The sequence below is a fragment of the Motacilla alba genome, chromosome 13 (genome assembly GCF_015832195.1).
Source record: "Motacilla alba alba isolate MOTALB_02 chromosome 13, Motacilla_alba_V1.0_pri, whole genome shotgun sequence".
Lineage (NCBI taxonomy): Eukaryota > Metazoa > Chordata > Aves > Passeriformes > Motacillidae > Motacilla > Motacilla alba.
The window spans coordinates 6,194,859-6,220,457 of NC_052028.1; the positions used below are offsets into that span (position 1 = coordinate 6,194,859).

Below are 25,599 nucleotides of genomic sequence, written 5' to 3' on the forward strand. Positions count from 1 at the left end.
CGGGCCCGGCGGGGGGCGTGGCCGGCGGTGCGCGTGCGCGGGGCGGGGAGCGGGCCGGGGCTCGGTCGGTGTGCGCGGCCCTCAGTCGCGCCGTGCGGGGCTCCGGGCGGGCCGGTGCGGGTCGCGGAGCCGAGCGCTGCCGCCGCGTCCCATGTCGGCTCCGTTCGAGGAGCGCAGCGGGGTGGTGCCCTGCGCGACGCCCTGGGGCCGCTGGTACCAGACGCTGGAGGAGGTGTTCATCGAGGTGCGCGTCCCGCCGGGCACCCGCGCCAAGGACGTGCGCTGCAGCCTGCGGAGCCGGCACATCTCCCTGGCCGTGGGCGGGCAGGAGCTGCTGCAGGTACCGCGGGCAGCCCGGGCAGCGTGCCGGCGGCCCGTCCCACGCGTAGGCCGCGGGGCGCCGGGGGGTCAGGGTTGGGTTATAAAATACCTCAGAGATCACCGAGTCCAGCCTGTGACCGAGCACTGTGTCAGCCGGCCGAGGGCTTTCCCTAAACACCTCCCGGTATGTGGCTGCGACACCTCCCTGCGAGCCCGATCCGAGGTCTAGTAGCTGTTTCTGGGAAATCTCTTCCTGATATCCGAGGTTTGCTCACACTCTCTGCCAAATTTCATCCTGATATCCGATGTCTGGTCACACATTCCGTGAAATTTTTTCCTGATGTCCAACCCAGACCTGCCGTGGCACAGTTTAGATAGACTGTGTCCTCATGTGCTGTCTTTATTCGCCTGGGAGAAGGTTGGCACACCTGTGCTGCCTCTCTGTTCTTTATCCCAGGTTTGGTACATTAAAAATGGCACTCATTGGAAACAGTTGTGTTCACCTGCACCAGGTTTTACAGATGGTGCCTGTCCTCCAGTACGTGGAAAGAGAGCTGGAGAGGGGCTTCTTACAAGGCCATGCAGTGATGGGACAAGGGGGAAGGGCTTTAAACTGTCAGAAGAAAGTTTTATATTGGATATTAGGAAGAAATTCTTCCCTGTGCGGGTGGGGAGGCCCTGGCACAGGGTACCCAGAGAAGTTGTGGATGCCCCATCCCTGGAAGTGTTCAAGGCCAGGTTGGATGGGCTTGGAGCAGGCTTTAAACTGTCAGAAGAAAGTTTTATATTGGATATTAGGAAGAAATTCTTCCCTGTGCGGGTGGGGAGGCCCTGGCACAGGGTACCCAGAGAAGTTGTGGATGCCCCATCCCTGGAAGTGTTCAAGGCCAGGTTGGATGGGCTTGGAGCAGGCTGGGATAGTGGAAGGTGTCCCTGCCCATGGCAGGGAGCTGGAATTAGATGAACTTTAAGGTCTCTTTCAATCCAATCCATTCTGTGATTCTATGAAAAATAAAAATACAAATTCACGTGGATTTTAATGTGAATGTGGACAGCATTTCAGTGCACAGCTTCAATTGCTCCAGAAAGCAAAAAAGAAAAACAAACCCAAAAGAAACAAAAAAACCCCAAAAGAAAAAAACAAAACAAAACAAAAAACAACCAAAAACCAGCCTAAAGACAGATTTACTTTCACATTTATAATTAACTGCTCATACTACTTGTATCCTGCACTAGAGCTAGATGTTACTCCTGGCAAAAACACTTGCATTTTCATGACAAGATTATTACAAATGGCATTTTCTGCTGAGAAACACAGGCCTTATCAATGACTCCAGATACTGAAACAAGGTATTAAATGCTTAAATTAAAAATAATAATTGTGTAATAAGCAATAATTCTTTGACAGGCTACATGCAAGTGTATACTTGTGGGGCCAGACTGCCCTATTCATTTTCAGCAGAATACAAGGTGGTTAAGTTGTGAGTAAAACTTCATAGCTCAATGTGAACTGGATGCTGAAAAAGTTTTACTGATTTGTAATATTTACTTGTAAATATTTATTTATTTACTGATTTGTAATATTGTACCTGTCTTTTGCAGGGTAAACTTTTTGACTCTACAGTAACTGATGAAGGAACGTGGACCTTAGGTAATAATCTACATCTGAAGTGATGTTATAAAGACAGCAAAACTTGCCAGTAGACACTGCAGAATAATTTACCCCCTCTTTATTAATGGGAAAGATGACTTTCTTCCCATAGCTTTGTAAAATCCAGCAAAGTCATTATTGCTGGATTAAGGAACTGAAGTATTACAAAAACACTGGAGACCAAGGTTAATGAGAAAATGCCACATCCTGGAAGGTCATAATCAATGGGTTGCAAACATTTGCATATAGTGGGAAGTTTTTTGCAAACCTTCATTTAAAGATAAACAGTTGTGGTACAGCTGATGGTCTATGACTCTCCATAATTAATACTTTTTATGCATTACATTTTTTAAATAAATGAAAAAATCTACAGTCCAAGAGAATCAGAAAGAAAATTTAAAATCACACAAAGGTTCCTACATATAATGAGGAAAAAAAGCATATCAAGCCATTATATCATAAATACTGTAAAGCATTCTGAATATTTCAGGGTTTGGCAATCATATTTGTGGATTGTGCCTCTCAGTGTTTTCCTATGAAGGGTTTTCTTTTCCATTCAATATTTATATTAAATATTTATTTATAATTTAGTAATTTAAGCCATTAAAATTAAAAATGCTAATTTTGTGAAGTCCAGTCTTTTTCAGTACACAAATAATCTTCAAAATACACTTCTCATGCTGTATTTATTCACTTCAGTAGAACTAAACACCCTGCACTGCACATTTACTTTGAAATATGTTTCCAATATATTCTCTATGGCTGTACACACTTTGTTTAGTCATCCATTCATATGTTGCTAAAACTTGGTTCTGCCTTTTGTTGGTAATAAGTCTCTGTAAAGCCTGACCTTCAATTTTTCATTATTGCCTTAGCAGAGTTGTCTATATTCATAGATTAAATCTTTGTTGTGAACATCTCTAAGAGCTTACTTTATGTTTGCAATAGAGGTACTTATGAACTGTGCTGAATCCCTTAAAACAGCTTCAGCATCTTAGAGGCCAGAAGGGGAGAGATGGCAGCACAAGCTATCTTTGCTTCAGCCTTTTTTCTCTTGTTAATGTTTATTTATTTATTAAGAACTAGGTTGGCATTGGCATTAAGAATTTAAATTACTTCACTTCTTGTGCTTGTTAACGGTGAATTCACCAAACCAAGAAAGGAACCAGCACATAGGACTGAGTTTAAAGGTTGCTCTATGTGTTTTCATTCAACAGAAGACAGGCAGCTGATACGAATTGTTCTAATGAAGACAAATAGAGATGCTGGGAATTGTTGGACCTCTCTGCTAGAAAATGAATATGCTGCTGATCCTTGGGTACAGGACCAGATGCAAAGGAAACTTACACTGGAGCGATTCCAGAGAGAAGTAAGTTAAAGCACCATAATTACTCCTTATATATTTTGTTAGCACACAGAGGTTATGGCCAGGAAAGCTGAGCAAATGCTATGGAAATAGATGCTTTAGTTCAATATGTATAAGATGCTTACAAGGTTTTATCACTGTGCTTTGAAGAGGTTATTCTGTCTGCACTCTGCAGGGTTTGTGGTAAGTTCAGGTGAGTTTGGAGGTGCTATTGCTGTTTTAGTAATTGCATCTTCCTAACAACTTTTCACTTATTAGGCTACACACAACTTCTGTTATTATCTAGAATTATGACAAAATTATTTTATTTTACAATAAAATTTGAACATCAAACTCTACTGGATATGCTTGTTTATAATGTAAGATGGAGTGAAATAGTTTGCTGGAAAAGATGTTCCTTGTGCTTTTACTAAAATTGCCTAAATTGTTCTGCTATACTTTGGCACACAACTATTGCTGTACATGTCTGCAGAGGTGTAGAATTACAACATTTTATGTACCAGCTGAATCAGCAGGCTGTGTACTGCAGCAGAGAACAGCAGTTTTATGAACATTGTTATCCATCAGGGCACATACTTGGATTTTCAAAAGCCAGTTTCCAAGGACACCAAAAGCCAGATCTCTTTCTTAAACTTTCCTTAAAATTTCTTTTCTGGGAGATCTGACTGCTTGCTAAATGAAGAACAGCATTACAAAGTCACTTCGGCAGTAGGTGAACCAAACTATGACAATTCAGAGTTTGTTGATGCATGCTCTGATAATTTCAGTGCTGTGATAAATGTATGACAAGTTGATTGTTATATGTTCTTGTTACAGTGGCAGAATAATAACAAAAAGCAATTTAGGGTTTTTTTTTGTGGGTTGTCTGGAATTTTTTAAAGTAGTTTTATTCTAAATAATTTACTTACTAAACAATTTTTAATTCTACTTCCATCAGAACCCTGGGTTTGACTTCAGTGGGGCAGAAATTTCTGGAAACTACAGCAAAGGAGGACCAGATTTTTCTAGTCTTGAAAAGTGAACTTTTTATATGTGACCCTTTAGACAAATTACATGGTATGTTAAGGACTGGAATCATGTAACTGTTGAAGACTTCAGTGATCTCTTCAATGGATTGCTGTCAAAAGTAATTACTTCAGTGAAGAGAAAGAAGATCTTTTCCATCAGAATGAAGACAAAATGTTACCAGCTGATTTATAAGCTGTGATAACTGTATGATATTAAGGCACAAACGATAGCGAAAGGTGTACATAAAAAAGTAACATCTTTAAGCAGAATGTTTGGTTTGGATTTTTTTTTTCTTTTTAGAAACACTATAGTAAACAAATCAGTTATAAATCTACCATTTGTCTTAATGCAAGGATATCTTATTCTTGCTTATCTACACTTGGGAAGGAGTCTCCCCATGCACCAGGCTGGGGCTGATCTGCTGGAGAGCAGCTCTGTGGAGAAGGACCTTGGGGTCCTGGGGGACAGTGAGCTGTCCCTGAGCCAGCAGTGCCCTGGAGGACAAGGCCAATTATATCCTGGGGTGAATCAGGAAGAACACTGCCAGAAGGTCGGGGAGGTGATCCTGCCCCTCTGCTCAGCGCTGGTGAGGCCAGATCTGGAGTGCTGTGTCCAGTTGGGCTGCTCAAGACAGGAGGGACATGGAGCTCCTGGAGCGAGTCCAGCAGAGGCTGTGGACGCTGTGGAAGGGATTGAAGGATATCCCTACAAGGAAAGGTTTGAGAGCTGGGGCTGTTCAGCCTCCAGAGGAGATACAGCTGAAAGGGGACCTCATTCCTGTCTCTGTCTGCTAGGAGGGCTCAGAGCAGAGACCAGACTCTGCTCCATGGTGCCCAGCTACAGGACAAGAGGCAATGGGTACAAACCAACCAACTTTTGTTCTCTGCTGGATGCAGGAGGGAACTCAGTACCTGTGGTGTTGCATTTTAGTTAAATGGTGTGCTCTGTGTCACCCCTCGAAAATGTAGTTTATTCCAAGCCTGTGATCCTCCCCTGCAGTATCATGGATCTGTAATCCCATTGGCCTGAGTCTTATTCCACGCCCACTTTGAATCTCCCTCTTAAGCTGTGCAGAGGGGACCAGACTTTCTCTTGGCCCCTTTTCTTCCTAGGCTCTCCCTCTCCCCCTTTCCCCCTTTTCCCTCAGCAACCATGCTGCTCCTGGGGGTGGGACCCCCAATAAACCCTCATCTAATCAGCACCCTCAGAAGCCGTGTGGAGTCTCCTTGCCTGCCTGCTGCTACCAGTGAGCACACAGCTTAGGAGGCCCCCAGGGGCCCCCTCAAACCAACTGCATCAAGTACCCACAGATGAGGAGGAGGAAGTGCTTAACACCCTCTTTGCTTCAGTCTTTAGTGGCAAGATGCCTTGTCCTCAGGACAGCTGTCCCCCTGGGTTGGTAGATGGTGTCAGGGAGCAAGCTGAATGGGCTCCCTGTTACCCATGAGGAGGCAGAGAACTGCTGAGCTGCTTGGATGTTCATAAACCCATGGCACCAGATGGGATCCACCCCAGGGTGATGAGGGAGCTGGCAGATGAGCTTGTGAAGCTGCTCTCTATCATTTACCATCAGTCCTGGCTCACTGGTGAGGTTCCAGATGACTGGGAGCTGCCCAGTGTGATGCCCATTCACAAGGGTGGGAAGGAGGATTCTGGTAATTATAGACCAGTCAGCCTGACCTCAGTACCCCATAAGGCAATGGAACTGTTTCTATGGAGTGTCATCACACAGCACTTACAGGATGGCCAGGGTATCAGACCCAGCCAGCAGTTTAGGAGGGGTAGGTCTTTAGGTCTCCTTTTATGACCAGGTGACCTGCCTGGAGGATGTAGGAAAGGCTCTGGATGTTGTCTGTTTGGACTCCAGCAAGGCCTTTGGCACTGTCTCCCACAGCTCCACTCCTGGAAAAGCTGCAGCCCGGGGCTGGGACAGGAGCACTCTGCTGGGCTCAGAACTGGCTGGATGGCCAGCCCAGAGAGTGCTGGTGCTGCATCCAGCTGGCAGCCAGGCACCAGGGGTGTCCCTCAGGGCTCTGTGCTGGGGCCAGCTCTGTTCAGTATCTCCACTGATGACATGAATGAGGGGATTGAGCCATTAGTACATCTGCCGACAACACTAAGCTGGGAGCATGTGTTGATCTGGTGGAAGACAGGAGGGCTCTGCAGGGAGACCTGGAGTGGTGGGATGGATGGGAAGCATCCAATAGGATGAAATTTAATAAATCCAAGTGCAGAGTACTGCATTTTGGCCACAGTAATTCCCTGCAGAGTTATAGGCTGAGGATGCTGTGGCTGGACAATGACCAGCCCAGGCAGAAAGGGACCTGAAGGTACTGGTCAACAGCCAGCTGAATGTGAGCCAGCAGTGTGCCCTAGTGGCCAAGAAGGCCAATGGCTCCTGGCCTGGATCAGGAATAGTGTGGCCAGCAGGAGCAGGGAGGTCATTCTTCTAAGCACTGGTAAGGTCACACCTCGAGTGCTGAGTCCAGTTCTGGCCTCTCAGTTTGGGAAGGATGTTGAGATGCTTGAACGTGTCCAGAGGAGGCAACAACGCTGGTGAGGGGCTGCGAACACAAACCCTGTGAGGAACAGCTGAGAGAGCAGGGGTTGTTTAGCCTGGAGAAAAGGAGACTCAGGGGTGAGCTTATCTCTACAACTCTCTACAACTTCCTGAAAGGTGGGCATAGTCAGGTGGGGTTGGCCTCTTTCTCCAGGCAGCAACTGACACAATAGGAGAACACAGTCTTAAGCTGTACCAAAGGAAATACAGTTTGGATATTAGGAACAAGTTATTTATGGAAAGAGTGATGAAGTACTGGAATGGCCAGCCTGGGGAGGTGGTGGAGTCACCATCCCTGGATGTGTTTAAAAAAAGATTGGATATGGCACTCAGTGCCATGGCTTAGTTGAGGTGTGAGGGCGTGGGTTGGAGTCAATGATCTTGAAGGTCTCTTCAAACCTCATGATTCTGTGATGCCCAGGAAGTTCCACCTGGACATGAGGAACAAATTCTTTCCTGTGCAGTGACCGTGCACAGAACAGGTTTCCCTGAGATGGTATGGAGTCTTCCTTATTTGAGTTAATAAAGAAATGTCTGGATGAAATTCAGTGCCATGTGCTCTGGGATGACCCTGCTTGAGCAAGGAGGTGGGACCAGCTGATCCCACCCACGGTCCCTTCCAACCTGACCCATTCTGTGATTCACTGCTGAAGAACAGATATTATAAGATATTTAGCATTTTCTCATGTTGTTCCTCCCACACAGCCTCAACCTCTTATAACAATAAATTGGGAAAAAGAAATCTGCATTATGTCTTACCTCCTGCCTGAAAATTTTTCTCCAGGTACTGTTCAGGTGTAAGTCACATTTATAGGCCTACTAGTATGTTTCATAATGTACATTACAGGAAAAAGCTACTTAGTTAAGCACATTTCAATGTTTAATTTAAAGGTACATATCTTGAGACAGGACAATTATAATTGCACACTGCATCCTCTCCCAGTAGGCTGACCACACCTTCGAATGACTTTGCACAGGTCAGCACAATGCCCAGGCAGCACTGACAGGTGTGATAGCCAGTTACACATTTCGCAGTGCAATCACTCCCATGAGTTCATGAGAAGATTTGATTTGTCCAGTAGAGAGCTTTGGTATGGAGTCTTCTGTGAAAGCTTTAACTAGTTTGAGATATGCAAAGAATGGTTTCCACCTCAGCTGCTATCATTACAGGGAAGGGTTGGCTGGCCAACACCTCGTCCCACACGCTGATCACTTCTTCTCCACTCCATCAGTCCATATGACAATCAGGTGTAAGAGCCTGTTGCCAACAGCCTCTGTCCCACAGTGATGCAGAATTCAAGAGAACATTAGCAACACCCTCCCAGAACTCCTTTTTATCTAACATACAGTAATACATTCTTTTATTCACTTCCTTGGTAGCACTAGAAGCATGAATGCCTCAAATATTGACCTGGTCTTCAGAACAAACCGTTGTGTGTTACAAAGCTTACCATGACAGAGATCAGAGTTGAAGCAATCTTCAATGTTTCTCATCTGGATTACTCCTACAGAGAGGCCACGGGGGGAACTAGCCCTGCTCCTACTGTACCTGTGACAATGTGCCTGTTCAGTATCAGCATTTACCTCTAGTACAGCAAAACTCTGGAAAACTAATCTCAGATTTAGGGCATGACAGGGTTACACGTGACCCAGTTCTTTCCCTTAGTCCTTCATTAGGTATCACCAAGTTTTTACACTCAATGAGAGTGGCATCAGCAAACTACAGCTCTTACAAAATGCTGCAGTTACTGATGCTGTGCTAGTGACTGTCTTTCCTAAAGGAACACAGTAAAGTTCCTCTTTTCTCCTGCTCTACCTACTCGACACGCTCAGTGGGTATCACAGGCTGCTGTTTAACGTGTCTGTGGTAGGAGGGAGTGCCCATCCTGGCAGGAACACGTGGACACAAGGTACTGCCCAAACAGCACACCAGGTGAGCTGGCAGGCATTTGCTGTTGTCACCAATATTGAGTTGGATTAGTCTTTCTGTTCTTAACACACTGCAGCACTGCACTACTGCATATCACATTTTGGTAATATTGCATAATCCTCAGAAAGTGAACCAGGTTTTAAAAATTAATACCTAATTCAGCACCTGCAGTTACTGTAAACCAAGTTTAGATTACACAAGCTGCTCTACAAACTCTAAGGTGTTAAAATTCCTTGTATTGGGATTGTGTTATTCCACTGACTAGTGAACTGTCTACCGAGTAAGACCAAAAACTGACACCACGTACTATTGAATTCATCATGAAAAGAACTGGTATTTGCTGTGAGGATCTTTAGTCTGAAATGTCACACATTCTTTCCATGAGCTGAGTTCTTCATTATTAAATCAGGGTTCAGACTGTTTCTCAAATATCTGTGTGCCTGTTGACAAGGTCACAGGATGGTCTTCCCATTTTACTGCACTCCTGTAAAAAAACCCAAACAAACCAGTCAAATGAAGTGCTTTCTTCAAGAACCAAACACAGCATGAGATCTTAATACAGCAAGACAACAGCAAGATGGCTGTTATAGAACAATGCATAGCCTCTGGAATTAAAGTCTAGGTAAGGAAGTTTACCGTTTTACAGAGTAAAACAACAGTAACAGGAATAACTGAATTACAGATTTTATCCTTCACTAAGCAGTTATACAAGTAGAACTGTATAAAACTGTTCTAAGTGGCTCAAGTGAACAATTACAAGAAACTCATTCTAACAGGTTGGTTTTCTTTGTGGGTAAGAGCAAGGCAAAGGTTTTTTTCCCCTTTTCCAAGCTTTACTTCACGTTTTAGTGTGCATGTGGTCCCAATGTCTGTAGAACATTTCTGCTACCACAACACACATCAGTTCTTTCCCAGGGTTCATACATTAATTAGGTTGTCCCTTCTTTAGGTAAAGCACTGGTTTAAGCATGAACATGAAAACAGGCTGACTACACTTCTGTTCCATGATTCCAGGAGGTAACCTGCAAGGACCCTGGAGGTAGTTAACAGCTACTTTTACTTCTACATTATCAGAAGTTAATTTTACAAGGACTTACCTATTATGAGGTGTTCTCTGGAATGGTAGGAAGGTGTGTTATTCTATAGTAGCTATGTTTAAGCTGCCGAGCTGTACGTCTAGACACAATCCATTTTAATTTCTGCACATTTGGTTTGGAACACTTGTTTGAGGAATATTCTGTAAGGCACTTCAACACCAGCTCCTTCCAGAAGGTCAATTCTCTGTTGCTTATCTACATAACAAGACATAATGTCCTATGTTAACAACTAGCTAAATCTTTACTTTTTACGTGTACTTTCAGTTTCTTCAACAAGATAGGTAGCCAAATATCCCAGGCCAAATGAAAAAAACCCAACAAAACATGACAAGAAAGCCACAAAAGAAACCAGTATGACAATGCACCTGTTCCTTCCCCATTGTGTAGACCTTTCCATGCATTTTTCTTCCACCCTCCCATTAAATTTTATCTGCACCTACCTTGGAATGTAACTGTAGAAATTCCAATGGCTCTATCAACTCCAGCAGTTTTTGTTCTTCTATCTCTAATGCCAAAATAGACAGTGCCAAGACAGAAGGCTGGAGAGAGAGAAGATGTTTTTAAACACTGCTTCGCTAAGTTTCAGCAGTTTGATTTTCTCTGAACTTTCAAGATGTTTACCTTGGCTTTAGAAAACACGATTCTGCAGTGACAGACCTTAAGCTGGGTCTCAAGTCTCTCAAAATTAAGGTATTTTCTCCTGTAATAAAAACAGATGAGTGAATCTAGAGGAATGCAAGCTTGACCAATGCAGCATCACTCTGGGAACTCACAAATGCAGCAAGAATGTTCAGTATCTAAACAAAGGCCTCATTTGTCCCAGAACTTCTGGGGTTACATTCAAACAGGTGTTCAGTTTTGGCAGTCCCAATGCCAAAAATAAATCTTGTGTTACACTGGGGAAGAGTTGCAATACCAAAGCAGGCTTAACAAGGAATTTCAGTGCTTGCTAGCAAAAGGAATCCTTTTTAAACCAGATTTTGCAATCTTTACAATGAGGCAATACTTCACTGCAGCATAAGAAGAGATTTATTATACCATCATTATTGAGCAAGTTTGGTTTTCGGCTCAGAGAGCAATACTCAATTCATGCAAACAATATTTAAAATGACAATAATACTAAACCACAGATGCTCACATTTATGACTATTACGAGTAGGGGGTAAAGTTTGTGGAATTTTAAAGTATAGAAAGGCCAATTACTCAAGCCATTTCCCTGTTTATTTTTTCTACATTCTACATTTTCTGGTCTTAGGCAGTTATAGCAAAATTAGGATTAGTTATTGTACCTTTCACAGCTTAAATTCTCATAAATGAATGAATGATAGAGCTGTAGAAATTGGAAGGCTGTTACAGCTTTGACTTTCCAACACAATTTCTCCAATATGATTTTCTCCATTCTCATCATATCAGAAACAGTGAACCTATACTGGCTTATTCGAATTAAATCAGTGGCCAAGGGAACATTTCTCTCTTCTTCTGATGCCTTCACAGCCAAGTAGAAGCAGCTGAGTCCAACACAGCCCAAGTGTTTACGCTGTACCTAAAGAAAAGTAAATTGTTATTTTCAAAGAAGAAGGTGTCTGATCAGCTATTACAACATGCAAGTATCAAACTGCAGGCAACAATCTATTTCATGAAAAAATAATGGGGGATGAGGGGTTGTTTTGTTTTTTGGAGATTGAAAACTAAGTCTTATGCTGTACACTATTATCTTAATTTAACCAAACAGTTACGCTCTGTTTGGTTAAATTAAAATTAAGTAGTTAAAAGTTAAAATTAAATTAGAAGAAAATAGTTCTGGCACTGTAAATTGCATCTCATTAATCTAAAAAGCAAGACTGCAGAGCAATTTTGATTGAGGTAGAACTGACTTGTTAATAAAGTCCTAAAATAGCCTAATAGGAAGCTTTTAGGACTTGAAAGTGTTGTACACTTAAAAGTGTTGTTGAGTGATAGTAAAAAATTGGGCGTTTCTAACTCTATTTTAAGTATATATACACACATATACATGTACATGTATATATAAATGGTATTATTTTATTCCATAGACAATGCAGTCCCGATTTTTACTGCTTAATCTGGACTCACAAGTCTTTGGAATCATCATTTTCCCATCCATTCCATCTAGCTTTCTCATTTTTGTTTGAACACACAAGCAAAACAAGCTTTTGTTCTTGTCCAAATTGTACGGTGGTAATCCTGTCTTGTTAGACAATTTAAAACAACTCAGGTCAGCATGTCACATCTGCACGGGAGAATGCAGCGCTGGTTGACCAGATTTTAAGTGGTTGACCAGATTTAATGGTTGACCAGATTTTAAGTGTTCAACAGCACCTTGATATACACAAGGCTAATTGATAGGTTGAAAAGGCAGTTAAATAAGAAGTAATTTAACTTTTTTTGTATCTATGCAGCAGGACAGACAGTCTGTCTTGGTCTAAGCCATTACTGCCAGCCTGTGGACATCCTTTGGTTTTTCCTTCTCCAGAGGAAACAGCTTTCTGAACAATACCAAAATCTGAATGGAGAACACAATTTTTTAGTTCCGCACAATCAAGAATCTCTGGAAGGAGCTTAACGTTTATCTAAACCCAAGACATTCCAGCTTCGAATAGGAACTAGGCTGAGAGCTTATCCTCTAAAAAGCCTTACCTTCATTTTTGACAAGAATCTATCTAAGAAATTCACAGCTAGAGAGAACGTCTCAGTGTGGAAGCCGAAGAACTGAGTTAAGCTGAGGAGATCCTTCACCTCGAAGTCTCGCAGCCGTGCGGTCATTCGCAGGCCATTGTCGTGGGCAGCCTCGAGCAGCCGCAGGCCGGCGGCCCGGGGCTGAGCCCGCAGCTCCTGCTCCAGCATCGCGGGCAGCTCGAGCACCGGGTCCCGAGCGCCGCCGCTCGCCAGGGTATCGATCATCTGCCACGAGAAACAGCGCCGGCCCATCCAACAGCTGCAACGCGGCAAACTCACCAGAACCCTCTCAAACTCTACGGCCGAGGTGCGGCAGCCCGGGCACACGCACCGAGCGCCCCGCGGCCCCCAGCCCGGGGCTGTGCGGGGCACGGCGGGGCCGCGCAGGCGGCGCCTCCCGGGACATGCCCGGGCCTGCCCCTCGCTGCCGCGGGGCTCTGCCGGCGGACGGGCGACCTGCGCGCTCCGCCGGGGGACGGAGGGACAGAGGGACGGAGGGACAACGCTCACCCCACGGAAGGAACGGGAAGGGACGGGACGGACACGGCACGGGGACGCCAAACGTACAGCCGGCGGGACGGGAGCCGGCCGCGGGCCCTTACCTTGTCCGTGCGGCCCCGCTCCCTGCCCGGGAGGGGAGGGGCCGGGAAGGCCGGAGTGTCCGCAGCGGGGCCGGGCGGTTGGAGCCGGGCTCCGTCCGGCCCCGCGGCACCGGCGCGCGCCCCCCGCCCGCGAGCTGCCGCCCCGCATGCGCACTGGCGCCCTCTGGCGGCTCCGCCGCGCCAGGCCCCGCCCCCGCCCACCGGCCCCGCCCCCGCCGAGGCGGGCGCGCGCGCTCCCATCGCCCCTCGGCCGGAGCGGCCTGGGAGGGACCGGCACGGCCCGGCCAGGCCATTGAGGGCTCAGCCTGGGCATTGAGAGACCGGCCAGGCCAGGCCATTGAGGGCTCAGCCCGGGCATTGAGGGAGCGGCTCGGTCCGGCCGGGCCATTGAGGGCTCAGCCTGGGCATTGAGGGAGTGGCTCGGCCCGGTCCGGCCCGGCCAGGCTCTTGAGGGCTCAGCCCGGCCATTGAGGGCCCGGCACGGCCAGGCCAGGCTCTTGAGGGCTCAGCCCGGCCATTGAGGGACCAGCCGCGCCTGGTCTGGCCGCTGTGATGGTCTCACTCGCTGGGCTGCTGGGAGCTCCCTGAGCATGCACCCAGCCCTGGTACTGACACCTTAGGTTTTTACTTTTGTATTTTTCAGGTTCTGTGCTGCTTTAGTGTGTAGTTCTGAGCTTTGTATTAAGTGTTGGTAAGCGTTCTTCACAGAGTAGGGAGATAAAACAATTCCTTCTCTAGCTTGGGACCAAGGACGGCCACCCAGATTTCAGGCCCAAGAGCATGGACAACAACATGGCCAAACAACGTGGACTGAAGAGAAAAAAACAAGAAGGATGGCACTTCATAACCTAAAGCTGTAATGGGACAATTAGCTCTAATATGCAAATGGACCAGAACGTATAAAAGTGAGAAACCTCTGACCAGTCATCCATTTTTTTTTTGCGACTATTTTTGTTCATCTTGGGTGTAGCCCTGGCTGGGCTCTTGTGCTGCCCAAGGTGGATCCATTGAGGCCTCGTAATAAACACCTACTTTATTCTTTAGCTCTGTCTAGCCTCTGTTCTAGGTCAGCCTTGATAAGGCATCAGTACAAATGGCTCTTGAAGCATAAATGGATTCTAAGCCCTGGCATGGCTCCTGGCTGGGTTTCCAGGCCAGGGCAGATGCTGTTCCCCAGGGCTGAAGGCTGGAGGGGTTCGGTGCTTTACTGCTCCCACCTCCAGCACAGCTGAAACCTCTCCAGTAAAAGGCATTAAAGGGTTCATGTCTTTAATGCTTTCCAGCCCCTCTGACAGCATATGCATCAAAAGTGATATTCATACTACTTTCTCCTATTGTACTTACCATGGATTTATTGTGGGTTTGTTTAATTCTTCCTATCACCTGTGGAAATTAATTAAAATTTGCTTTATTGGAAGAACCATTCTACTTCAGAATAACTCCCAGCAGGCAAGACTAGAAGGAATTATAGTTAGAGATGCGGAGGTTTTTAAGAAAAATGTGTTTTTCATAGCAAGAGCTTGGATTTGTGGGAGGCTCAATGGAAGTCAGAATGAGGGAGTCCTTGGGTGTGAAGGTGAAATGACCAAATACTGTACCTGTGCCTCTTTCCGCTCCGAAATGCTCGCATGAAATCTGAGTTTCTACTTGCTGTTGATTTCCCTTCCTTACTCTGACCTTTGTGAACTAGTGAGATGCACTGAGAGAATGCATCTAAAGGCACTGGTTTGACCCTCATTATAATGCCCTTGATTTGAGTGTCTATTAGACAAGAAAAAGTAATTTGTTAAAAAAATGAGAGTGGAAGCATCAATTCCAGGTCTCATGCCATAGCACATCTGAGAGAAAATGAATTGTCTTTTGGTGCTGCGAAGCCTAAACTGTAAATCAATCTGTTGCTATTGGATGACATTCCCATATAATTGCCCATGAATGCAAACTCAAGTACTTCAAGTATTCACAGATGCAGCACATCAGAAATAAAGATTATAGCAAATCAGATGTCATGAATATGGATATTTATGTTGCCAGTAAATAGTCTGAGTTATCTAAATTAAAATTCAAAATTATATATTGCAAAGGAAGTGTTCTTCTTTTTTTTTTTTTAAGAGTTGGAAAACATTTGCAGTATTCTTCCTGTCATTACTATGCACATAATAATCATGTGAAGCAAATGATACTTCTTTTCATGCTGCTTGTTTTAAATAGCTTTTATTTCTCAAATTGCTCTTAAAAATAGACTAAGGGAGTGCTGTAAAAAGCAGTGGGCCATGAATTTGGTTTGAAGCCACTGACAGCAGGCAAAATCACTGGTCTGTTTTTTCTTCTTGCAGTAAGGATTCTGGACTGAGGTGACAGCATGCAAAAGCAGTTCATGTTGATTAAATATAACAGATAAGTTATGATTTTCAGATGATCTTTGGGCTTAGGCATTTGGTAAACAGAGCCCAAAACACCTTCATGGGGCTACTGTAGTCACTCGGGCAGCAGCTTGAGAAATGTCTTGCTGTGAGTTGCCAGACTTCACGCTGGAGTGGCTGAAGGGAGTGCTCATACTCTGCAGGCTGCTGTGTGGATGGAAGGTGCTTCAAGAGAGGGGCTGCAAACACTGAGAGCACAGGAACTCCTGAAATGCAGTGCAGCTGTTCCCTTGTAGCTCTGGCAGAGAGGAGATAGAGGATTCAGACTGGATAGCAAAGATGCTACATCTTCCCTCCTAGATGTCTGTTCCGCCTCTTCAGTGGTTGTCACGCCTGAGACAAGGACACGCAATTTCCTTCTGGGTTGGCCTGGTAGCTGAGGCACCCATTGCCCCCAGTGCCTGTGGCAAGCCGAGGAGTGCTGGGAGTGCTGCAGGGCTGGGTGCTGAGCCTGCCACAGAAGCAGAGTGGATAGTTGCAGGAGTGATATCTTCACCTCTCTTCTACTTAACCTGTATCGTGTCTTTCAGAAATCTGTGTGTGTTTCATCCTCAGTGCTACAGTCAGCACCTGCAGGGTGTAAATATGTGCACCTGAGACTTCCACATGTTACAGATGAGTAATGAGATGGTCGGCTCTCACAATTAAGGGGTGAACATTATATGTATGTTAAGGGAAGTTTTGTAAATGTATAGTTATCTTACTGTAATATGTCCTCCCCCTTGCATTGTTGGCACAGGATGGCCTTGGTAGTTGGGGCATTTGGAAAGGGCTGGCTTGTTCCTGTAGTAACACCTGACCTCCAGTCCAGGTGTGAGAAAGTGATCTCCACCACTGGACAACAAGGAAGGAGTCAACTGACAGAACTTCAGGAGGGGCTAGAGGTATGAAAGGCAGAGCATCCATTTTGAACACAAGCACTTGGCTGAGAGTCACAGGGGCTCCCAGTGCTGTAATTTTGCCTTTTTTACTCTTTTTGTTGTATTTTTGTTAAGGTTTAATAAACCTTTGAAATTTTAAAAGTGAGCAGTCATTTCTCACACATCCATACTCCTTGCCCGAGGATCCTGGAGCCTCGGTAAGTTCAAGGTCCAGGAAGGACTGTGGCTGGCCTTCTCTCCTGCTTGGCTAGACATGCCACCATGTTGACATGGTGTTTCTGTTGACATCATTCAGGAAAATCCTTTGCTGTTTCACACTCCTTTCCCCCAGCCCTTGTCAAGAGCATCAGTAAGCATTATGAATATGACTGGTGTGTAGTTAGCTGCCCTAGAAGAAGAGGGTGTGGATGGGATATGAAGTCATGGATCTGGAGTGTAAACTTAAAAACTAGCAGCAGTCCTGTACTCTTCATGATTATATCTTCTCCACTGATAATTTTTAGCCAGGTATTTTCTCCCACTTTGAGAAAATTCAGGAGTGTTTTTTTTAGGAAGAGTCGTGTCAGCTGGATTTGGAGCACAGGGTAATTTGTTGAACAGACAGAGAAAGCTGAGGCTGGGCACTTGTGATGATTAATAAGCCTGCAAAAGTGTCTGTGTTTTTGTTAATCACCCCGGGAGGAGCTGCCTGGGGAAAGTGTCAGTTTCCTTCAGAGGGAACTGTTAGAAATACTTGAGTCATTACAAGACAGTACAAAGTCATGCTTCATGTTTCAATATTTTAATTTTTTTTTTTTTGCTTATGGACTGAATGTTTCCAATGGTTGTGTGGGTGCTGCACATTTGCTTTAGGCTTACTGATAATGGGCTCATTGTTCCTGACTACTCTGGAATAACAGTTGGTGAGCCCTCTAAGCTGAGACTTGGCATGATGGACAGAAACAGTTTGTCTTTTTTTGTTAAGAAAAAAAAATAGAAAGTCAATCACTGGCACTTGGAAGTTTATTTCTTAAAAAAAAAAAGTAAACTTTTTGATAAATCCCAAAGGAATGCAGCTTGAAACACTAATTGAGTGCTCAGGAGTTCTCAGTGGTTGAAAACAGTTTGCTAAAAGCAGTACTGGGAGTCTTTGACACTGTGCTTGGCTGAAGAGCCCAGAGAGATGGCATGAGCAAGTAATTTTTTTTTTTTTATGGATCACGTAGGACTTGGAAATAGGCAAAAATTCACAGAAGAGATTGTTGGTGAAGAAAAAAAGTAACTTGAAGACGTTATTCCTGCACAACCTCCAGAAGCAGGGTGACACCTGGTCATGGGAATTTGCCTTGGCTAGGTTTGTGTCTTTTTCAAGAAGAAATATTTTGTCCTGTTATCTGTCTTTTATTTTCAAGAAAAGAGGTTCTGCTAATTCCTAATGGGATTTACCAAATGAGTTAAGTAGTTCGGGTAATAGTTTAAACAACCAAGAGTTGAATATCTTTTTCTAAACCATCGGTTTACAGTACAGCAGTCTCCAGTCAGTCAGTATCCATGTTGTTGTGCCAGCTCTGTGGTTAGAGCTCATCTCAGAATATGGAGAATCAGGATATTTCAGTTCATGTGCAGAACTACATTCTTCTTTTCAAAAGGTGTTTCAGAAGAAAAATGGACTGGTGTTCAGGAAGGCAGAGCTGTGATGAAAGGACAGGCTGCTTCCCTGATGGCCCCTTTTGGTTTTAGTGGAGATCTTCAGATAACCTAATGAAGTGAATTTTGTTCTTGCAGGGGGAAACCATAGCAACCTGCCACTTTAGAATGCAGGGTATATAATCTATCTGTCCTTCAGATAGCATTTTGCAGTCCAGAAATAGTCATAGTCTCCTAATGTGTGAATGTAAAATGTCAGACAAATGTAGCTGGAGTGACGGTGTTGTCTCTGAGGTAAACATGAGCCCTGTTGTGCTGCTTGTCTGGTGCTGCACATTTGAAAAGCAGGTCCCACAGGAGGGCAATGAAAGTCTGTTTTTTAGTTTTTAATATATGGGTGAGAGAGATGCTGCAGTTCCCCCAGTGCTACTCTCACCTTGCTTCCAACCTGTATGCCTCTACTTATTTTTGTCATAGTTTTCTTAAATTATGGTATATCGAGTTCCAAGTTTTTTGGTCAGTGGTCTCTGGTACCACTTTGTGGAGGCTCAAACAGTGCTGGGAGTACTCAGTAATCCCGTAGTGGGACTAAGTGCCCTGCAGCCTGCTCACAGCTGGCCAAAGCTGTTTGCTGAAAACATGCAAAACATTCCTTCTTGCTTAAATAAAGAAATACTTGTGAGCAGCCTCACTGACTTCTGCTTGTGTCACCCTCCCACTACAAGATTTGAAACAGCTGAGACAAGTAATTTCTGCAGAAACCAGCACTGATTACTGAACAGTTAAAATTCAGCTTGTGAGCCTCAGAATTTGCTGCCAGTTTTAGGGACTGAGCTACCAGTCTCAGAAGGGATGACTTAGCTTTTTTTTTTTTTTTTTTTTTTTTTTTTTTTTTTTTTTTTTTTTTTTTTTTGTGAAAAGGGCCAGATGAGAAGTTCATTGAAGGCATAAATAGGCAAATATTTAATGGTAATGCTATGGATTGATTTAGACTAAACAGCTAACTAAATATTTTCCTTAAAAATATTATCATGACCCCAGCTTCTGAAGGGAGTGTTTAAAAATCAACTTAAATGGCACAGAATGCTCTTTATGAATGTATGTTTTGTTGAATAGAGGCATTTCAAATAGTTTTTTTTTTATATTAATAAGATGCTAACAGCCAAAATTATTGTTTAAAATGCTTAATTATTTTAATAGGGCTGTGATTTACTTAAGAGGAGAGCTAAATAATGTTGTTTGGTTGGATTTTTTCTATTTCTGTGTCATAGTGGGTCAAGGCTTTGTGATTCCTTCTGCTCCTTTAATCTGATCTGGCTCCTTATTGCTTGTGACACATCAGTTTGGTTTAAATTATGGCTAATCAAATTTTTCTTGTCACGACTCCATTTCCTTGCCTTTTTTGGACATCATACCTGTTCAATAGCAGTTCTTGTCCTTCTGCCCCCTTTAGGTTGGTTTTTCATCCACCATTGAGTAGTTATGCCTTTATGAATAACAGTGGAGCATGTTTAAGCTATTCCCATTGTCAGTGTTTTTGTTCTGTTACCTCTTTCTATTTGATCTGAATCCCAGTTGTTTTCAGCTTTTGATTTGTTTGCACCGCGTATTTGGTGTTTGTGTTTGTATGTAGATGGATTCAGCACTGAAATCAGTTGTTATCACTCGTGTGGAAGCAAACGCTGTGGTTTGGTGATTTGTTTGTTTGCCCAGGTGTACTAGCAGGTTTTTTTCCTTGTCTTGCTAGGGGATCTAAAAGAAATCCCTTCGTTGAGAGAGGACACTTAAACTTGAAGAGAAATGTAAATGGCAGTATGTATTCTCACATCTGTATACCAAAACTAATGATACAAACAATCATGTGGAAAATTAAAATCTCTACTGGTAGAACGGGAGATTCAGCCTTCTCCCGGATGAGGGCAGTGGTGGCTCACAGATAGCACAGTCCCTGCTCATGTTTAATGTAACACTCATTACAGACTGTGAGATTTGCTGTATTTATATTAGGAGTTTCAGCGAATGTGTTGTGGAATTACTTTTATAAATTCAGGGCTGAGAAATACGAGAAAAGAATGTGAAGGGAGTTATTTTTATATAGAGAACTTTCAACTTAACCTCCCCCTAGAAGGATTTTTGAGTTTTGAAGAGAATCAGGACAACTTGCTGAAGGGAATAAGATGCACTCACTTGACAAATAGAGTTTGCAAATCTAAATCTAGAAGTTTTCTAGATTTTCAAATGATCAAGTTTACAATAATGAAGAGTTAATTTTTTCTGAAGGATTATTTTCCATACACAGTGTTTCATTTTACCATTTAGCTCGATACCCAGCAAATCTATTTACATGCACTTAAATCTTGTACTTTTAATTGCTACATCCTCATGTGACTGCTTTGCAGCAGCAGTTATGGAAGTTTTAGATGAGTAATTTCTCCTCTCTTTGCCTTAACATAAGACCCATCATGCTTTTTTTAATTGGCTTTCAGTATTGAGTAATATTAAGGGATTTGCAAGAGAACAATGTATGTTGTTGCAGGTGTTTTGATGGATGTTGTACTTGAAGTGTGACTTCTCTACCGATTGAGGACTTTTTGATGTGGCATCTAGGGACAAGGGATTTGGGGCAGTTAATGTTGCAATGAAGATAAAATTGTAACTAGACAGATAGCTTGCTGAGGTGGCAGAAGAACTGGATTGAATAAGAGAATTAATTATGTAATTGGGTATTATGGTTTTGAGAATCTGCTGATATTATGCCCAGTCTGCTTTTGTTTGTTCTCTGTGTCTGCCCAGCTTTACATAAGCTTGTACTCCAGTGAGTCTGGAATCTCTGGAGTCACAAGCCAATAATGGTGCAGAACAGTGAGCTGAGGTCTCTGCAGAAGACTTGGGAGATTATTAAATGAAGTGAAAGAGTAATTCCTTGCAAGCACAACTGCTGCTGGCTGTTGGAGGGTGGGATGTTTGTATTTATGTGCCTGCTAACACCACTGTTCATGATGTGAGTTTCCTGAAGGCTTTGCTAGAGCAATGTGAAAGATGGATATGTAATCCCTGGTTGATGAAAAGTGGTAGAGTCCCTGCCTTTGAGGTGACAGGGAGCACATCCGCACTTCAGTTCTGAGTGTTAACTACTAAAAAGAGCTTTTCTTTTAAGCTGAAAAACAAGTATATTAGCTTTGCTTGCAAATAACTTTAAGAAATTTATCCAGCTAAATTTTTCTTTGTTGGATTTATCTTCTAGTATGCCAGTGGAGTCTATACCGTAGAATAAGGCTTCCTGCTCTCTATGAGTGATAAGCAATGGCACAGATAGGCCTTGGAGGTGGGAATCTAAACTCAGTCTGTATAAAAACATAATCATGTTTTCAAAGTATGTAGGCAGCAAACTTCTGATGAGATGAGAAGGGTGTTGGAGGAGTAGGTCTGTATGCAGTCCAAGGGGTAACTGCAGGCTAAATGTGCTATGGCTGCTGCCTTCTCAATGTGCAAAAGGAGCAGGTGGCACTTTCCAACTGAACTTTGCGCTTTTGTGCAGGAATTGTTTATAATACAAATACACCATGTGTGTTGAATGGAGCCATTTTGGCACCTGCATGTCTTCAGGCACTCTGCAGATGTTCTCTTTGTGAGGAAGGTGTAGGTTAAAGCATCCTTGCCGGTCACTTTCTGTGCCTCAAGTAGTGGGGTCCAACAGGGACTGGCTCCTTCCTTTGAGGCTACTGGTACATGCATGGTTAGAACAAAGTGATCAGTGACAGGACTTTGGGAATCTCTTCTTAGAAAATGGACAGGGAAAACACCCCTCCTGTGTTCTGCTGAGCTTTGTGGCTGCCTGGAGAACCTGTGCTTCATTAAGCACACAGCTGTAAATTGTCAAGCTGCCTGAAACAAAACCAATACTGATTAGTTAAATATTTATGGACTCCTGGCTGGATGTTTATTATGTGGTAACTTAGTATGGTTTTCAGGTTAAAGCTGTGAAATAAAATTAATTCTGACCTCGGCTTGGGAAATCCTTCCCTAGGAGGCATTTACAGATCAGCTGGCTGCTGATCTGAACCTAGCGCGAGTCTAGGTCCGAGGAACTGCAGGAGCATGAAGAATTATGGTAGCATTCTGTTTGCAAACCTTCTATTTAACATTTATCACGAGGTTTGTGAATATGTGTATTGGCCAGGAAGCCTAGTGCCGTGCTCCATGTGCACTGGACTTTTCTGGGAGGAAAGCCTACGCTTTGGTGCTTTGACAGGTTGTGTGCTGAGGTCTCAGAGACAAGGGGCAATGCTCTTCCTTTCCATTTTGGTTACTCTTCATTACCTTTGGGAAGCACAGTTTGCAAATTAAAAGGCTGTTTGTCAAGATGCCTGCTTTGAATAAAGAGAGTTTTTCCATAAGGGTAAATTTCCATGTTGTTATCTATCTTGACAAAATTGCTGTTGCTTCTATCAGTTTCTTAGGTGTCACTTTTCCCTTTTTGATTTGTTCCTTGCTTCCTGTAAATGAGCTTATACATTATGCATCTAGAAGCTATTTTTCTGGTATTCCTCTACAGAATAACTTAAAATATGCAGCAATCAATGCTGCTCAGAAAAAAACTGTCATATTTGTGTTCCCAGACTTCTTGGAAGGTTAAAACCCTGTAGCTGACTCAAAGGTGATAGCATTCTCTCTAATGGATTGCACAGAAAATCAATAGGAAAGAACTATTGTTTGAAAATGTTATTACAAGCTAATGTCAGGTTTAAAAATATATATCAATAAGATTGTTTTGGCTGGTGACACAAGAATGTGTGGTTTATGCAGTTATTCTGTATGCAGTTTCATTTTTCTTTCAGGGTAATGAGCATATTTACACTTTAGTGTTTCATACCTTTCTTTTTCTTACATCTGATTTGATTTAATTGTAACATGGAACTTTTTTCAGACTGACAGAGGAAGACCTATAAAGGCTGTCTTCATAATCATCTCAGTGAGATACAGACCTGCAGCATTTCAGATGTTTGTTTTTCTTCCTTTCAATGCTCACTTATTGAGAGTCTCAGTTCCTACTGAGGAAAATAATTTAAGGAAGATATGAATTACCAATTACTGCTTTGTTTATCCCAGTAGATAAACAGAAAATGTGTTTCCTGCTTGTCTTGTAAAAAAAAAAAAAGTATGGTTTTGTTAGAAAGCATTTTAGAACTTCAAGCAGAAATTAAAGGACTGTTAACAGCTACCTCCATAACCTGGCATTAGCAACTAATGTCTTGATTTACTTAAGAATAAGTTGAAAAACCGGCTGATAGAAATAATCTGAGTGTTTTTATTGTGAGCTACAAACAATATAACCTGTAATTTCTAAGGTCCTGTGGTGCTAAACTTTTCTGGCAGGACTAGATAGTCAGGATGGTGTAATGTCAATTGCTTTTGTCACTCGTGGTCCAAAATTTCTTTTCAACCTCTTGCCTACATTTGTGATTTCCAGTGCTTGCTGTGCTATAAATCTTCTTGGACCTGTTTGCCTCAGTCAAGAGCTGCTTTGCATTGTAGGGAAGGCCCATCCTGCTGCTGGGAATGTGTAAGGAATTTCTGCCCTGTCAAAGATTTTCAGCTCTACCTTTTTTATTTCCTTTCACCCAGAGCTTTACCCAAAATCTGCATTGTGATTCTCTGCTAAGCAGCAGCATGTCCAAATGCTAATGGCACAATTTGTAACCAGGCCATAGGTGATGAAGAATTTACTGAAGAAATCCATTTTGGGCACTTATATTCAGTTCTTCCCTGGGCATAGAAAATTATGAACACCCTAGAATCCAGGCAGGAACTATGATACTGATGTCTGCAGTCCCACCCTTCTAATAGTACCTGTAGTCATCACTGCACCAAGCATTGACTGGACATAATGCAAGAACTCCCAGCTTTAATAGCTGGTAACTACTCAAAGCTTGTCTCTTAGTGAAGGGGAAATGGCAGCTTTTTTGGTGACTCTTTAAATCCTCATTCAATATCTTTCATCAGAAGCATGCTTTGCTTCTCTTTGTTTTTTTTTGTTTTTTTTTTTTTAATCACGCTTATTAGGAAGATCTCTGAGACAGCACTGAAAGCCAGATTCCATAAAGTACTCCAGGGAGGTTCTATGCTCTAACTCATCACAGTGTTTACTTTGTAAAGGCCATTCCTGATGGGGAGGCAAAAAGGATTTCGAAAGGAAGATTGAGGTCTTATTTATTATATTTATTTATTTATTATATTTAAAAATAAAAGTCTTTGAATAGAGAACTACTGATCTGTTGAGCAAATCTCAAGTATTTTCTCCATGTGATAGAAATAATTTATTTGCAACAGGTAGTTATTGGAAACTACTTTTCCCCAGTAGTTTTGGAGAAAGTAACTCCCCACATATCCTCCCAGCCCTTAAAAATTGCGGTTTGAGTCTGTGAGGTACACGGTTTGTGGTAAGTGGGAGTGGGGCTGTGGCCCAGCCTCATCCCCAATGGGCACAGCTGTGCTGTTCAGGGGAATCATGTTGAAGGTAACGAGCCACGGAGTGCCCAGGAGCACTGAGCAACCACCAAAGGGAGCAGAGGGCACACAGGTGCACTGCATCAACATGAGGGGATAAAAGGTTGGGCTGAAGAGCAGTAAAGGACAGATGCTTGAGGTCTTCTGATGTGGTATGTTAGTTCTCTGTATATTGTTGTTGTTTCAACTTCATTTCTGTCCTGTTTCTTAAGTGTTGTTTTCTATAGTGCCTACCATGTTCTAGATGGCCTCCTGTATGCTTTCATGGAACTTCTCCGGTACTAAAAATAGTATTTTGAGGATAAAATTGACAATGTGTTGTGGATAAATGCAAACAAATTTGCAGAAGTACATTTTAAGTACCTAAGTGACTTGTGGTTTAATTAAAACAAGAATTTCGGTAGAAGACAGCCATCTTTGGCTGAAGAAAAAAAATATAAGTTCTGGCTTATTATACCTACAAACCATGAAGAAAGAAGAGGCTTTACTGCAAGTCATGCAGAACTACCTTGGCTTTTAAGGTGTGCTGAAATTCCCACATCTTCATTCACAATGTTTCAGTTTATAGAATGCTTTGGTTTATAGTTTGAAGTTTACTGAATGCTTCACTTTATAGAGAAGAATTTTACTAGGTCTGTATTTATTTCTGAGACCTTCTGCAAGTTTGCAGCCTGTGCTTAGTCTTCTTGACTGATTCGTTGAAGTTCTCTGTCACCATCCTTCTCAGGGCTGTCTTTCTTGTTAAAGTAGTTCTATGCTTTTGTGAGTCCTGTGGGGTGATGATGTGACTAAAATTGTTTTGCATGCAGGGGACATGCTCTCCCAGATGTGCTGCTGAGCATTCACCACGACAGCTGAAGTCAGCACACATCCAGCATGTCTGAAACTTAAGCCCCGAGGCCCAATCAACCTTTTGCTGAAATTGGTGGAGAGGCT

General features: G+C 43.2%; 2 protein-coding genes across 2 annotated transcripts; one reads left to right on the top strand and one right to left on the bottom strand.

The window, feature by feature from the left end:
• Nucleotides 1-15: 15 nt before the first annotated feature.
• Nucleotides 16-4,615, top strand: NUDCD2 (NudC domain containing 2). The gene is made up of 4 exons (XM_038150115.1): nucleotides 16-340; nucleotides 1,924-1,972; nucleotides 3,190-3,341; nucleotides 4,276-4,615. The coding sequence occupies exons 1-4, from the start codon at nucleotides 152-154 to the stop codon at nucleotides 4,357-4,359; spliced, it is 474 nt and encodes a 157-aa protein (XP_038006043.1). The 5' UTR covers nucleotides 16-151; the 3' UTR covers nucleotides 4,360-4,615.
• Nucleotides 4,616-7,768: 3,153 nt separating this feature from the next.
• CCNG1 (cyclin G1) lies at nucleotides 7,769-13,375 on the bottom strand. The gene is made up of 7 exons (XM_038150111.1): nucleotides 13,230-13,375; nucleotides 12,589-12,852; nucleotides 11,223-11,476; nucleotides 10,555-10,633; nucleotides 10,374-10,472; nucleotides 9,934-10,128; nucleotides 7,769-9,320 (listed from the first exon to the last, which is right to left on the bottom strand). Exons 2-6 carry the CDS (start codon nucleotides 12,850-12,852, stop codon nucleotides 9,937-9,939), a joined length of 888 nt encoding a protein of 295 aa, XP_038006039.1. The 5' UTR covers nucleotides 13,230-13,375; the 3' UTR covers nucleotides 7,769-9,320; nucleotides 9,934-9,936.
• Nucleotides 13,376-25,599: the final 12,224 nt, after the last annotated feature.

What these genes read in the sequence shown, in the direction of transcription:
- NUDCD2 (XM_038150115.1), top strand. Translation starts at nt 152, where the DNA reads ATGTCGGCTCCGTTCGAGGAGCGCAGCGGGGTGGTGCCCTGCGCGACG. An exon ending in GCGGGCAGGAGCTGCTGCAG is followed by an intron (nt 341 to 1,923) that starts GTACCGCGGGCA and finishes TGTCTTTTGCAG; the next exon opens with GGTAAACTTTTTGACTCTAC. An exon ending in TGAAGGAACGTGGACCTTAG is followed by an intron (nt 1,973 to 3,189) that starts GTAATAATCTAC and finishes TTCATTCAACAG; the next exon opens with AAGACAGGCAGCTGATACGA.
- CCNG1 (XM_038150111.1), bottom strand. Translation starts at nt 12,852, where the DNA reads ATGATCGATACCCTGGCGAGCGGCGGCGCTCGGGACCCGGTGCTCGAG. An exon ending in GAGAATTTAAGCTGTGAAAG is followed by an intron (nt 10,634 to 11,222) that starts GTACAATAACTA and finishes TTTTTATTACAG; the next exon opens with GAGAAAATACCTTAATTTTG. An exon ending in TTCTACAGTTACATTCCAAG is followed by an intron (nt 10,129 to 10,373) that starts GTAGGTGCAGAT and finishes CTTGTTATGTAG; the next exon opens with ATAAGCAACAGAGAATTGAC.